This window comes from Anas acuta, chromosome 5, assembly GCF_963932015.1.
Source record: "Anas acuta chromosome 5, bAnaAcu1.1, whole genome shotgun sequence".
Taxonomy (NCBI): domain Eukaryota; kingdom Metazoa; phylum Chordata; class Aves; order Anseriformes; family Anatidae; genus Anas; species Anas acuta.
This window is the reverse complement of record NC_088983.1, coordinates 1,866,967-1,882,449: the sequence shown is the minus strand read 5'-3', so window position 1 is coordinate 1,882,449 and position 15,483 is coordinate 1,866,967. Positions and strand designations below refer to the sequence as shown.

Below are 15,483 nucleotides of genomic sequence, written 5' to 3'. Positions count from 1 at the left end.
GCTGCTACAGAAATTTGTTTACACTATGGTAGTGGTGAAACTTGAAATAACATGGCCATTCTGAACTAAGCACGGGTGATCTTGGTCTTATTTTGCCACAAGAATGAATTATTTCCACCGTACAAATATTGTGCTTATTTTGGGAGAAAGTTGTCTTCTCCAGGATGTGGTAGCGGTACATTAACAGGAGTAGCTCTTCAGGAATAGTTGACAAGTAAACAAGCCCAAAAATCTATATTCACACTTCTCGTGAAGAACCTCGTGGCAACTAACATCAAGAGCAAGATTAAATAGCTATAGTAATTACTGCAGTAACTAATTAAAGACGATGACTGGTACGTTGATGACTCTGGGACAGAATTTTCTCATTTGATATGACATCTGTTGTAGCTATTTGTTAGACCTTCACCTTGAGTAACTTCATAGAAGTTGCGTAAATGAGAAATACAGAATAACCCAGCACAAATCCACCTTAATGAAAACCAGAACCCAAACCCGACACTCTACTATAGAGTAGTCCTAGCCTGTCCATCTGCTTTTAATTTAAGGCTGAAGGCATATTATGGAGATGTCTATGTAATAGAAACAATAAGGAGAGGAACAGAAGTGTCTGAATGGTTTGCAAACATGCGTGATATTTCTTGTAATGGAGGTGACTACAAGTGAGTTTAAGTTCAGCTACCAATTATGTGACATCACTGTAAAATTGCTGACAATTTGCCTGTTCTGCATTTATCGGGTCTGTGAGCAGAGCTGGTGGGAGAGTTGGTGTTGAGCTTCAGTTGGCTGTTCTGTCTGAGAGAGATGAGTAAGGAGGGTGGCTAAGAACACAGCAGCTGTGGGTTTCCGCCTTGTTTTGGCTGTGATTTGGCTCATTGGGTTCAGACTTGTATCGCATGATGCAGAATTGCATTATTTGTCAGGCTCCTGTTGGTTGACTGGCTTGAGGGTAAAGTTGGGAAGGTCTTTCCTTGCCATGGATGCGTATTCCAGCCTGGGCAGCTCAGGGACATGGGCTGTCCCAGCAGACAGATGGAGTTGCTAACTCCAGACAGATGGAGATGGAGCAGCTAACCCTTCGGGTGATGGACACGGTGGTGGGAGGCTGCAGGCAGCACCTTGGCTCCCCAGTGATTGCCACGGCGTGGTTCTGCACGGCAGGATGCCGGCACGCTGCAGGAGCGTTTGTCACATCTGATGATTGTTGGCAGGCTGCGAGTGAGGAAGTGGCGCCCAACAGATGTGAAACAAAACCAACGTAGCAATTACTGTGTCCCTAGAAATTCTTCACGCTCTTACGGTATCCTGCTACTACCCTAAGTGCTGTTTGCTTCCAGGCCACTGAGGCTTTCACAGATGACAGTCAAGTCACCTGTTTAAACCTTTTGCTTGATAATCTCCCCGTATTGTAAGAGAGTACGGTGTCAGAGATGCATGAACACATTTTTCCTGTTTCTTTCTCTGAAACGCTCGAGTGTCCCCACCTTCCATTGCCAAGAACTGTAGGTGACATGGGGATGGATGTAGACATTCATTTCAAGGAAAGCGTGCAAACCCGAGTGCTCTCCTGCTACTATTTATGCCACAGGCTCTTTCATACATCTATACTCCTGTTCACACACCAGAGTTGAGAGACTAATTTGAGGAACACCGGGCATGTCTTCGGGTGAGTAGCTGAGATTTCTGCTCAGCTCAGCCTGCCGGCTTGTCCCTGTGACCTTCTTGTTTTCTGTGCTCACTCCGTCTTGCTGATTATTTGATTGTGTGTCATGGCATCACCAGAATAACAATCAATTACTGCGATACAACCAATCCAAAGAAAACTTCCTGCCTCCTTCTTGAATAATTAGAGAAGTAATTAAGCTGATGCCATCAGACGAACACGTATTCATCAGTATACTTTGGACGTGGTGTAGGCTTAAAGAGTTACACATAGGTATAATTAGGTAGACTCACACCCCCTTCATTCCACAGCAGTGTCTTAATTACATCGGTTCTGCATGAGGATGTGGAGCCATAGACACATCGCCGTGTGCCTGTAGAGACTGCAGGAGTTAGAGTGCATCAGCATCATTTTTCAGACACGTGGGTTTCTTTGTTCCAGTGCAGACTGGTTTAAAATACAAAAATAAAATGGGTGTTGTAATGAGAGAAGCTGAGATCATCTCAGAAGCATGTGACTATGCATATGCTGAAGCCCAAGAAGACAATTAGTGCTAATATTGTACAGCAGCACGCAGAGGCACTTGTTGAGCCCAGACCCACTTTGTATCTAAAGACAGCTATTACTCTGCAAGTGTATTATCCAAATAGATGAGAAATTTGAAGGGAAGCAGAAACACTCTGAAATGATTCACCTGCTGTCAGATCGCTGGTGAGTGGCAGGAGCAGAAATAGAAGTCAAGACGTGAAGAGCAGCAAAGGGACTAATTTTGCAGCTCTCATTTGTTTTTAGTAGGCTGAGTTCCTTTAAAATCAGCACATCGAAGTTAATTTGGGTAAGTTAATGCAAGAAGGAATTCTTTAAAAAAAAAAATAGAAAAGAAAAAGCAGAAAGGCAGCTGCTTTGCACCAAAATCAAGGGGTTATTCTGACAAGGAGGAGGAACCCTGACGACTTTCTCAGTGTATGTGCTTGGATCCAGGCTGTCGGAAGAGGAGCAGCTGTGAGAGTGGGTGTCTCACTGAGTCATGACCTCCACACTTTCTGTCTACGTTGCCAGTTTTTGTTGCCTCACTACATCCCCAGTGTACCCAGGAAGCCAGCCTGGCTGAGCAGCTTCTGGCTCCTACTCCACCCTTGGGGCTTTTCTTGAGGTTGCTGCTGTCCCATCTCTCCCCTGAAGCCTCAGAGGGTTCTTGCAAGGTGCTGACGTGCCTCTTCCCCATTCAAGTTTTTGAGACATTCATGTTTCTCCTTCCCACTCAAGCTCTTAGAGCTCTTACTGTGTTTGTATTCCTGAAACCCGGGACATTTTCCCTCCAAATAGTCCTCGCGGTTTGAAACAGCAAGAATCACGAAAAACAGCTGGTGGCAAATGCTTATGGGATGGGGGAGCACAGCCCTGCAGATTTGTTCTTCTCATAGGAATGGTTTCCTGAGACCTTTCTTATCACTTGCTCCCACGTACAAGTGGTTTGGGATCACCCCTGTGATTCCTTTGTCCACCTTTTCTTTCTCTTGCCTTTTTTTTTAGGGTAAAACTTTTGACGTGATCTCCTATAGTATCCTGATAGCCAGGCTGGTGAGAGGTGGATGATTAGTGGATAATTGGAGGGGTCTTTGTGTTTGAAGGGTGGCAGGGTGTCCAGCTGGTGGTCGTCCACTCAAGTCCTCCCTCAGGGATCAAAACTGGAAAAAATATGGTGCAATATTGTTAGTAGTGGCCAAAACAATGGGACCAAGTGCACTTTGAACCAGTTGCTGGATGATGCCAACTCCGGGAGGGCCTGGGGCTAGAGGGCATCACGTACGGGAGAGTCTGAGGGATCAGGGTTTGTTCTTGGGGAAAATGTTTGAAATTTCACTGTATATAGGGACTGCATAGCCTGGTGTGATTGGCATTGCTTGAAGGAGGAGTTGGACCAGAGGCCTCCAGAAATCCCTTCTGATGGAGATGATCTGAGGTTCTGTGAATAAAATATGCACAATTAAAGGAAAAACAATGCTGTGGAAGTGGTAGTTTGAATTCAGCATTATCTCCTCTCCCCAGGACCTCCCTGTATGTGTAAAAACTGATCAAAGCCCAAAGGAGCTGTCACCCTGCCTGAGCCTGAGCCCTGCACTGGTACGGAGGCACTTGGTGTGAGGATGCTCAGCAGGAGCAAGCACAATGGCCTTTAGAAATATAGGGATTAGATTATTTCAAGCATTAATTATGCTCTATATCAAGCATGAATTATTGAGAGATGATACTAAAATCTGTCTCCAGCTTGTATGTGACTCGCTGTGTAATCTTCAGAGTGGGGAAAGGTGAATTGAAATATAGCGAACTCTGAATCTCACATCGTAATGCTCACAGGTAATAGTAAATATGAATGGAGCCTTTTAAGAGAGTTCATTGTTTCAAAGTGGCAGAGAAAAAGTGTGATGCTTACCCATAAAACCAAACATCTAGCTTGAAAGGTTTATTTCAAACATCATTAGGATATGGAAAGAGTTGAAATAAACAGGCAGCTTTCAATATCAAAATTCTGGGATTCCTGTAATATTTTCTTCTAATATCATTGAGTAAAAGCAAATAAAACATTGATCTTGATCTACAAAGCAATTTCAGGGCCATTGATTCATTTGAAAATGTGTATTAGTTTGAATTAGACAGTTAAGGCTGCTTAGTACAGGTGTCAGGACAGTATCTTTAATGTTTAAGGTTGAGGTTGATTTCTGGCAGCTTCTAACACAGAAATAATCCAAAACAGTAACTTTTTACCAAAAAAAGATGAGTATTTCAATGTGATTTCTCAGTTGCATGACACCGTTCATTCACATAGCAGCAGAAGCTGGCACTCTGTCTGGGATGTGCTGGGAATCAAATTGAAAAAAGCTTAATTCATTTCTAATCCCTCCATTAAACAATAGTCTGTCATGCCAAATTTGCTTTGTTTCTCTTCATTCAGACAATACGTCTTTAAGAGAATTATCTGACTTTAAAAAATATTTCTCTTCGCATCCCCTGGCATTCTAAAGAGTGCGGCAGTGACACATGGCCCTGCACTACAAAGGCCAGAAATCCTCAGATAAGAAATACAGCCAGCTGCGTACACAGAGCTAAATACTGAAGGTAGATGGTATTAATGCTATAGTAAGAAGGAATAATAGAAAATAAAGCTGGAAATGACCCAGAGAAGTCATCTATTCCTATTCTTGATGGCAGAACGCACTGGATCTAAACCCTGTCCTACCAGAGTCTGTAGGACCTGTGTTGAGGAGCTGCCAGCAGCAGAGGTTTGGCATTGTTAGCAGGCAGTCTGGCCCCGTGCTTGCACGTCCCAACTGCTGAAATCGTTGTCTGATGTCCAGCCCAAACCTGCCTTTCCATAACTACAGCCCATCACTCTGCTCCTGTCCGCTGTGGCATGGAGAGGAGATTATTCCCCTCTTCCTCCTCACAGCAGTGTTTTGTGTGTTGAAGGTGGTTATCTTGTCCTACCTCTTCTGTTGTGTAATGAACCGAGCTCCTTGTGTTGTTCTCCATCCTCTGCGCCTCACACTGCTCCTATTGATGTCCTCTGTCCACCTCCGTGATGGAATTTGGGGCACGTAGGGTGCTGTGCACCCAGCCTCATCAGCGTGGAGCTCGATGCAGGGCTCGTTTTGTGCATCTCCCAGCGAGGTTCCTCTTTCTGCAGCTCCATCCGATGGCTGCTGGCTTTTGCTTATGGTGGATGGCGATCCGAGCACAACACTGAGGGTCTTTTCTCTGCATCACCTCTTAGTCAACCACTCGTAACCCAATAATTGGGTGGGTGATTGTTACTGTCGAAAGACAGGATTTGTCTCACCTCTGCAGCATGTTGAAAGCTTCAGTACCTGTAATGCACTGGCTGTTCAAGGAGCACTGTACTCAGTGGAGAGAAACGTCTCCGAAGAGCAATTCATCCCATCTATTTTTGGAGAGCAGGAATTGGGCTTTAGGGGTGCTTACATCTCATCAAGATCCGTGACCTCGCGTTGCACGCCTGACATTCCAGTGGCTGAAATTAGCAGAGATGAATTTAAACCTACATTGGTTAAATGTAGGTTTGCATCTAAATATAGTGACGAAGGGGACAGTTTCATGAGTGGGTTAAGCTGATTTAACACTACTCCGCTGCTAAAGGGAGGATCCTGCCTCCCCTTCATACCCTCTTGATAAAATGTCCACAGAATGAATAGTTCATACAGTGTGGGAGCTGTGAGCTATTGTAGTTGTCTCCAGAGCGTAACCACCGAGGAAGTGCTCTGAATAGCAAACGTATCCGCCTCCCTTCCTCCCTGTTGGAGCTATCAATGCCACATCTGTGCGTGAACGGCAGCACGAGCAAAGTGCGAGTCATCAAAGTGCTGCTGCTGCTCGATGAAAAGCAGCCAGGCAAATTGGGAAGAAAGAAGATGAGTCATCAAAGCTGCGTCCCCATTGGTTAAAAAACAGAAGATTTCAGAAAAAGTTGGGGGAGGAAAAAAAAAAAAAAAGGCTATTTAGAATGGAGGGAGAGGGAAGGGTTACCTGCGCCCTCCCTGGGGCCTGCACTCCAGATATCTGCACCCAGGGGTGTTGTTGCATCGGGTAAGGGCTGAGCCCAGCAGAAAATGGACCTTGCTAAATATAATCTCATTCTTTGCTTCATTTCTCTCCCGCAACTCTCCTTCCTGCTTCCCCTGCAACATCATAATTTTACATTCTTGATAGTATGTCTGTAACTGCGTGTATAAAGTCAAAAAAAAAATATCTCTTCCCGGGCAAGTGCTAGAATTTTAAGGGGAATGATGAAATGAGAAAAACAGCAAGTAACAAAAAAATAAGATTGATCTGTATGCTGAAGAGGTGCCATATGTTTTATGTGTCTAAATGCAAAGTCGTTGGGAACCTGCAGGTTGTTAGAGCTGGAGTGTTTCGCTACTCCTGCGCATGCAGATTGCCTGCAGCAGCTGAATGAGACAACGCTGAAGTCCAGAGCTCCAAGTGACCGGCCACTACTTGACACAACTTTATAAAAACGGGTTTTCACCATGAGGATGACTGGGTGCTTGCCCAGTGGGGTTGTGCAGTGTCCATCCTTGCAGATCTTGAAAAACTTTCTGGACGTGGTGTTGGGCAACGTGCTCTGGGTGTCCCTGCTGGAGCAGAGAGCTTGCACCAGATGGCCTCCAGTGGCCCTTCCAACCTGGGATTCTGTGATGAATTTCAGTCCTAAATCGGCAAAGAGCTCAGGTTTACGTGTCTCTGCCTATTTTTCCCCCTTGTCTTTCTTGAAGAACTCATTGCCAAGCCCAAGGTGAACTGACCCAAGAAGCCTTGCTTCTTCTAGCTAAGTGTGCACAGGCTGAGAGCGCAGAAGAGCTGCTGGCACATGTAAGTGGATGCTCGCTTGACAGTTTGGCCCACTGGAGTGTCTTATTCTGGCTGGGTCGATACGCGCTGGCTCGTTCTGCCCACAGGATTTCTCTCATTTGCAAGACCAACAAGAGGAACTGTCAAACATAAGTCAGAAGATTATGGCTCTGTCGGCAAAAAGCAGGAAGGATAAAAGCAGAGAGGATGGGTGCATAAAAGTGGGTTTGGCTGTTGTTTTCTGAGAGGGTATGGATGAAAAGAAAGGACCTACAATATCGCAGTGTGCTGTGACAGTGTGGTCGATAAAAAGTTTATTTTTACCCAATAATTCAAAATCTTGACCTCAGCTGGGAATTAAATCTCTCTATATATATTTGAACTATACTGGGTAGGTAAATAAGAAATGATGCTCCCAGCACAGTGGGGACCTCAAGTGTTCTCTCTTTCTGCTCTGACTTGCAAGGGACTGTTGATAATGTGTATGTGTGTTAGGAGCATATGCGTTGTATTCCTGCAGGAAATCAACCCTGTAAATTAAATGGATGCACATGCACACGTATATATGAGAAAGTGTAATTCAATTACATTCTATTACTTTGGTTCTGCCTATGAAATAATTCACAAAACTGGAGGAAATGATGTCTTCTCATTTTTATTCATCATAGATGAGTGAGTTCTCAAGGACATAACTTTCTGCTCTACTTTGACATGGCTATTAAATTGTTAGTTTACTTCTGTGTTTCCCAGTGATGCTCAGAGCCAACCGTGACACTTCCTCCGTTCCGTGTACCCAGTCCAGGTACATAGATTTGCCTCATTGTAATTATAACACACCTTGGCATCAGGTTTCTTCTGTGCGCTACATCAGTGTCAGATGTCTTTCTCCTCTCGGTGTAGACCTGTCTCATACCCAGCCCCGGCAGCAGCTCAGCCTTTGCTGCTTTCATGTTCAGTTAACATCAGTACTGGGTCAATAATTGGATGCTTCCAGTCTCCCTGCCAGTGATCCCATGGTGGCTCTGCTTAATGTTGGAAACGCTGCTGTAGAGCTGGGTTGTCATGGCAGAGGTGCTTGGTAGGCTGATGTTGTTAAGCACGTATATTAGGGTGCTAATGATAACTTAATGGCTGCTAGCTTTGCGCTGGATCTGGCAAACTTTGGCTCAAGCCATTAATCAAAAGCAGCGCTTGCTTGTCGTGGACACCTTTTGTAGTTAAGCTCTGTCTGTATGCCAACAGCGCCCAACTTGTCTTGTGTGCACATGTTAATACTAACTAAAAACACATTGATTTTGTTCTGATTTTAATTCTCCAAGGTGCCTGGGCCTTGGTTTCTGCCCCGGTGTACTTGCAGCAGCGCTCTGTGATGCTCTGCCGTGCGCCGTGGCGTTCACAGCCAGGCTCCGCGGTGCTGTGAAATACACGGGGTGCCGAAAAAGTACTTGCACGCGAAAGCCTCCGAACTGAAGTCCCTTTAAAAAGGCTGCAGCTGCAATATGAATGGGACCTGAGCGGCTTCCCTCGCCATGAGTAGGGCCTTGTTCTTCTCAGGGAAGGGCTCGCAGCGGCACTGCGGCTCCCTTTGTGCCCTGGCAAACCAACCATGGCTTGGAAACGTGGGGCTGGCGCTCGGAAACCCCTGCTTCTAAAGCACGGCGAAGACGCAGGGCTCTTTTGAAAACCGAGCCGTTCTCATTGCGGTGTCCAAATAGGATGTTTGGAAAGCTTGTTCCATGCACTCCCCCGTGGAAATATTTACCAAAGCTTGCTATTGTTGTATTACAAAGTTTATTCTTCCTAGCAGGGAGTTGAAAGAAGGTTTCCACTGGGCAGGTTGCCTGGCTGAGTCTGTTCTGGTGCCGGGATGAAGGCTCTGGCTGGGAGATGCTTTGCTTTGCCTGGACGGCCCCGTGTTTGTCTCATGAGTCGCTGATGTCATCTAAAGGAGACCTAAGCCTGGATGAAACACTGGAAGTAGCTCTGGGCCGATAACACACTCCACTTAGTAGGGATTTATTTTGACAGGGACATTTTTGCTACGTTAGAAATTCCTTAAAAATTTGTGATTTCACAGGTGAGCACCATCGGTGTCTCCACCAGCTTTGGTATTGAAGGGTTGTGTTGGACCTGATGCTGAACTTCCCAAAGCAGTGCTGAATAGTGCTTAAATCTGTAAAATCCATCAGTCTTTGACTCTACACAAATCTGAGGACATCAGTTCTGATCTGTGTGGCAGGATGTGTCAGGATGTCTCCATGACCCAAACGTGGCTTTGTGGTATGAAGGGATGGAGCTAAGAAGAAGGAGAAGAAAAAATTTGGACTGTTTGGAAAGATGAGCAAGGAGAATAGAAGTAAATAAATGGCAAAATGCACGATTAAACAAAATTCAGTCATAGAGCAGTGGAAAATAATAAAATATGTCCCTAAATTAAACCTTCTCGTGGAATTGGGAGGGATCTCATCAAGATTTAAAGACAAACTGAGGAACTTATTCCTATGGCAGGAGGCAGCGGCTTCGCAGAGGGAACTCGTGGCTGGTGTAGTCACGCATCCTCCCTTTTGATTGCACATCTACCTGCTGAGTTCTGGGGGCTTTGAAGCACTTCGATCTCAAAGTGCCTTTCATGTAAGAAGAGCCCTGTGTAAACGTGGCAAGCATCCAAGTAGCCTGCTTGCTGAAACTAACTTTTTGCAAAACTTGTGTAATAAAATGAAGATTGGAGGCGTAAATCGCTGGCGGACTGGCACGGCAATGTGCTTCTCTTCAAATGATCTCAGCTGAGACCGCGTGAAAGCTTTTTAGTGAGGATGTGAGGGTCTCCACCAGCCTCAACGCTTATTTTTTCGTGCCTGTCTGAAAGTGAGCAGGCATAATGTCAGACCGGGCTCCAGCCTTGTGCTGGGAAAGCAGGGTGGTCTGTAGAAATACGTGGTTTACCCTTGTATTTCTGCTGTCACGGATGGAGTGGATGCTGCTGGGTGAAACCACCTGTGTGCTGGAGGCTGAGGCAGACACAGCTCCGGCGTCTTTCAGACTTGTGCCAGGAGCACACAACTGCACGCAGTGGCTTTTTCAATCCTCTCATTTTAATATGAGTCAGATCTCTTGGAGGAGTCTTTATCTCTTCTTCCTTCTGACTCAGTGGCATGATTTCCTGCTATCTAAACAAATATCGCAGTTTGGGTTTTGGCTGGGGCTGTACCGTGGCTCTCCTGGCTGGGATCAGTCATGCAAGATGCTTTGGAAGTGCACGGGGTGCTTAACCACGTGCAGAGCCCATTAGGATCACATCTCATCCTGTCCCTAACAAGAGCCACTGAGACATTTCAGGAGAGAGTATAAAAGCAGTGCAAGAGATATGTCCTAGTCTTTCCTCTTGCTTGACCAAAAAAAAAAAGTAAATTATGCCCTGAAGCATGAGTTTTAATAGTCCTTCACCAATATTTTGGTATAATCATCAACTATTATAATTGCTCTGGATCATCTTGTCATCTTTATAAATGCCCGCTCTATTTTTTAATCACGTTGGACTGAAAATACAGCATGGCAATGAATTAAACACTTCTGTTTTGTGCGTTTAGCCCCCAAAATTTACCAATAAGTGAGACAAAAAATCCGTTTTAGGGAGTGGGTTAGGCCAAAAACAACCCGTTCACATCTGTAGGCTCCCGAAGCACCTGTAGGGCCTCGTGCTGAGGGTGGGATTGGTGTCAGCCCACATGGCAGCAAGCTCCGTTTCCCCAGCCCAAACTGGTCCCAAACCTTTTGTCTAGCACGTATTTGCTTGGGAAATTTGGGAGAGAGGGATGCAACCCTACGCAGTCCAGTCCAGGGCTTACTGTCCCTCCTGTTACTTGTTGGGTTTTTGTTGTTGTTTTTTTGCCTTCCCCGCTGCTGCCAGTGCCCCAGCTCTGCGTTGCCCCTCTGCGGGACGGGCAGCTGCCTGTGGCTGTGTCACTGCAGCATCCCCTGGCAGCAGGTGGAGGCGTTCCTGTGGTCTGGGAGGGGAAACGTTTCTGGGTGGAGGAATGCAGGAGAGCTACCCAGCAAAGCAGACCTGCAGAAAGCCTACGTGCTGTTAATTAACCCAAGATAATTAATACAGGTCATCCAGAAGGTGACTAAAACGGTGCTTTAGTCCTGTTCTTTTCCACATCCACATTTGGCACAAAAGCAGCGTTGACTCCCACCCCTGCCCATCCCTGGCTGAAGGAGGAAAGCTCAGTGTTAGCTGCACCGAGAGCAGAAATGAGCTTTGGAAATGGGAAGCGTTGGGCTGGCAGCAGCGCTCGGCACCGAGGGACAAAGTCCAGGGGAGCTCCAGGAGCCTCGCAGCCTTTTCATCCTCCAGCCACAGCCAGACCAAATCCCGGCACTGGCTGCACCGAAAAGCTGAAAATAAGAGGCTCTGTGTTGTTGGTACGCTGCCATAAAGTGCTGATTGTCTATAGGACTTCAAGCAAGGAAATATCAAAATAATAGATCATTGTTCCTGGGGGTTCGTATTCTCTTTGCAATAGACATTTGACCCTTTATATGCTACAGTGAGTTTCATTTGCAGGCACCCTTGGTATCTCCTCTGAATTATTGAATATTCTTTGCTTTAAAGCAGCCTTTTCATGGTAGTTGTTGAACGCGTTGCTGGATTTTTGTTTGTGTTTGCCTGGTGGGGTAGGTTGTAGTTAACTGAAATGTGTGGTGTAAGCAAGGAGAAATTGCTGTATGCAAACCGTAATTTTCATGTACTTACTGTTTTGAGTGCTGTGATGAAAGGGATGTATCACAGCATTTTTATCAACATCAGCTGCTGTCTTTGTCTCTCTACCTGAAGGATGGCAAAGGGCCCCCTTTCATCTGGAGGATTACGAGGCTATTATGGTAAACAGCAGCGCCAGGTTGGGTTGACATCGCTGGAGCTTTCATCTTTTGTTCGAAGTTTTGAAGCGTTATTTGTGGTTCTCTTGTTCCCTGTCTCATGGCTGGATGTTTAGCAAGAGCAGAGAACAGCTTCTTGCCAGAATTGTTGAGGAAAAGTCATTTAGCAGGGTGGGGAGGGAAGGAGCAAGAGGGGCCAGCTGAGCGCTACCCAAGCCCTCATCACGCTGGGTGATGACCCCACAGGTCCGAGCTCAGCTCTCGCTGCACAGGGGGTGCCTGGACCCCTGCCTCTGCCACTTTCTCCTGAACAAACACTGCTACAGCACAGCATGGGACGTGCTGCCCAGTCTCATATCTCTAATCCCCAAAACGGAGCCCATCAGCTGGTGGATGCACCATCCGATGATGGAGACTGAGGCTGGGGGCTCACACTCAGACGCCTACACAGTTAGTGGACGGTTTCCTGTCCATATTTTTAGCCAAGCACCCAGCCTCATTGCCTTTATGTCGGTTACACAAGCCCAGCAATTGACACTGGAAAGTGTCCATGGGATTTTGAGCCTGGAGGAGCAGGAGGAGGAGGCTTTGCCCCTAAACCTCTGTGCTCCTGCTCTCCTGAAGCATCTCCCTGGTTGGGGCATGGCCTGTTCTCCCTCTGCTGGGGACGGGTGTAAAAGAAATGCTTCCCCTTCGTGTGCTGCTGCTTGTGAAAGCAGAGAGCCAGCTCCTCCTGGGTGAGTGCCCAGTAAAGAAAACTCTTATCTTGTAGTTGACTTATCCCTGCCTTTAGTGATTATTATATTTTTTTAATATCAAAATAAGATTCACATATAAAGCAGAGCACGTGAGAGTGTCTCTATAGTAACAGCGATAGTGATATATCAATTCCAAAAGTAACATTTTTATTTCCTTTTATTTTTATTGTCACATTTTCTGGTTTTCTTCCCCTAGATTTTGCACAGAATTTCCATCCTTCACCTTTATGCACATTTGTCTAGCACTGCTGTTTTTCTGTGCTAGCAACGCGCGTTCAGGCTTTGGCTCATCCTTTACGCAGCTTGGTGTACTCCTTCAAGCCAAGCCCTAATCCAGTAAGGGTGGATCCCTCCAGAAAAATTGCAGCTCGGATTGCCATGCTATGTTCCAGCACCTAAAACGGATTCCCCCGCCGTGTCGCTTCATCCCGAATATTTCTGCTGCTCCCCGTATGTCGTGCGCAGGTATTTCAGGGGAAAGAAGAGGCAAGGAGAGAGAATTAAATTTAATCACAGGTTTCTTTCTCCCTTCTGAGAGCAGCAGCATCTTGCCCTTAGCAAGTGTAGTTCAGCTGGCGTGGCGGTGGTGCTGCCCAAAGGCTCTTTGCCCGCTGTGTGGCAATTAGCAGGGGCCTAATTAGCCTGCACCTCTCCCACCTGTCAGTGAGGGAGGGGATGGAGCCGGGGCTGGGGCTGCTGGGTGCACAGCCTGAGCAGGATAAAAGGGCCTGAGCTGTGTTCTGCTGCTTCCAAGTGTGCCGGGAGTGTCCCACGGGGTGACTCCTGGCTCGGCAGACGCGACTCAAACTCTACAAATTCCTCTCAGTTCGCAGCCAAGTCCCGGGGAGTTCATCGGGGAGGCGGGCGGATTAAGAGGGCTGGTTCTCAATGGAGAGGATCTGACTTGAAGAGAACAACGTGGTGTCTGTGCCAAAGAAGATTGTTACTAATGCTTTTCTTCCAGGGTGGAAAATCCAGCGTGCTGGCACCTATCCTGTGCATTATACATCACTTCCCAAGCTCGGCTGCACATAAATCCTCACCCACTGTTTGACAGGGAGGGACAAGCAGGTGCCCGAGCAGGGGATGCATGGAGCCAGGTGGAGCAGGAGGACGGGGAGCTGCCTTCTCGGAGGACGCGTGCTCCTCCTAGCAGTGCTGCAGCTGAAGCCTTTGCTGATCTTACTTGACTTGAGCGTGCTCGGTCAAACTGAGCCATGGCACAGCTATTGCCCCCCTACACCTTCCTTTTCCTCTTGTGTTTTGCAGCATCCCCTTCGATTAAGCTTCTTGTGGACGACCCGATAGTGGTGAACCCCGGGGAGGCGATCACCTTGGTCTGCGTGACAACAGGAGGAGAGCCAGCCCCCAGCCTGACCTGGGTGAGGTCCGCTGGTGTCCTGCCCGAGAAGACGGTCCTCAACGGCGGCACGCTGACCATACCTGCCATCACGTCGGAAGATGCCGGCACGTACAGCTGTGTCGCCAATAATAATGTTGGAAACCCTGCAAAAAAGTCCACCAACATCATTGTAAGAGGTAAGCTGAGCTGGCAAGCCAGCAGCCTTTACGTTGGAGGATAAATCGAACTCTAATCTCCGTTCACATAGTGGCACCCTACATTTCCAGATGTATTTCTGGTCAGTTCTAGCAATGCATGGAGTGAATTGGTGCTGGCTTCGGGTCACCACTGGCTCTGGTGCTTGGGGCTGTGCCTGGGGTGAAGCGGTGCCTCTTTGTACCATGCAGATGCAGCAGCTCTCATGCAAACCAGGGACAAATGCTTGCCAAAGGACACCGTGTCACTGCCCGTGAGCGTGAAGGTTTGCCCTTCCTCTGCACACACACTTTTAGCAGTGCCCTGAGGGCAGGGGCCATGGCAGAGTTTCCCTCTAATGGGTCCTGAGCTCCTGGACATCATTTCCTACCTCACCCTTTTCTTCCTTCCCATCAGCTGAGCACGTTACTGACATTCAGGCTGTTGTGCATGCTGTGAATCTGCTGCCATCAGACGACTGCTCCCTGGGTAGGAGCTTTAGATTAGTATCTATGCTTTAATTATGCTAAATAGCAGGCTAAATGTCTGTCTTAGATAAAAGTAAGAGACGAGTGCTTGCAGAGCAATTACTGCCAGGTGGAAAGAAACTCTCCCCACTTGTTTACCGCTTTCTGGGTAACCCCAGGGACGTGGCCAGTTGGTTTGAAGGTGGAGTTCACTTGGCTGGTAGGCATCACCTGAGTGGATTAATCTACCTGAAGCAAACAGTTCATCTGAAACTAATTTTCTATAATCTAATCTATGAATGCTACCGAAACATGAACTCCCACGCTATAGGAACTTAAATAATGCCATGTGATTAATCATACTCAGGAGAAACTGCTGTATAAGGAGCCAGTGGTGTGAATATTTTATGAGAGCCATAACCCCTGTTCAGTTCTTATTGCCCAACGTATTATGCTCTGCAGCAGGACGATGAATTAGAAGCTATTTCTGTTCTGGGGGTCAGGGAGGGAGCATCACATCAGCCTAGGTCTGCAGGAGTTTATCAGGAGAAGTCCACAGATTTATTTGTAATATTGTATTTCCATTTGAATTTTTGACATTTGGCTTAGGGGTTTTGTTGTCAAGAGGCAAAAGCAGTGTTGTTTCAAGAACACAGCATCAACATTAATTTGCTGTGATTTACAACGGTGATGAGGTTGTGAAGGGAAGATGTGAGTGAAACACACGCTCAGAATAAGCAAAGGGAGAGGAAAGGTTTTGTGTGAAAGGAAATCTGAGTATTTTAATTGACCCAGCAGACAGCACCAGAG

At 46.8% G+C, this 15,483-nt stretch overlaps 1 protein-coding gene across 6 annotated transcripts in view; it reads left to right on the top strand.

Annotated features, from left to right (window-relative positions):
* MDGA2 (MAM domain containing glycosylphosphatidylinositol anchor 2) overlaps window positions 1-15,483 on the top strand; it is a 324,213-nt gene that overhangs the window by 164,345 nt on the left and 144,385 nt on the right. For 5 of the 6 annotated variants that reach the window (XM_068682207.1, XM_068682208.1, XM_068682210.1 and 2 more), the window contains one exon: window positions 13,939-14,208. In XM_068682207.1, coding sequence (XP_068538308.1) covers window positions 13,939-14,208 — 270 coding nt within the window. Of the gene's footprint in view, window positions 1-13,420; window positions 13,770-13,938; window positions 14,209-15,483 lie in introns of those variants that run through there. The other variant, XM_068682212.1, reaches the window with a different exon arrangement.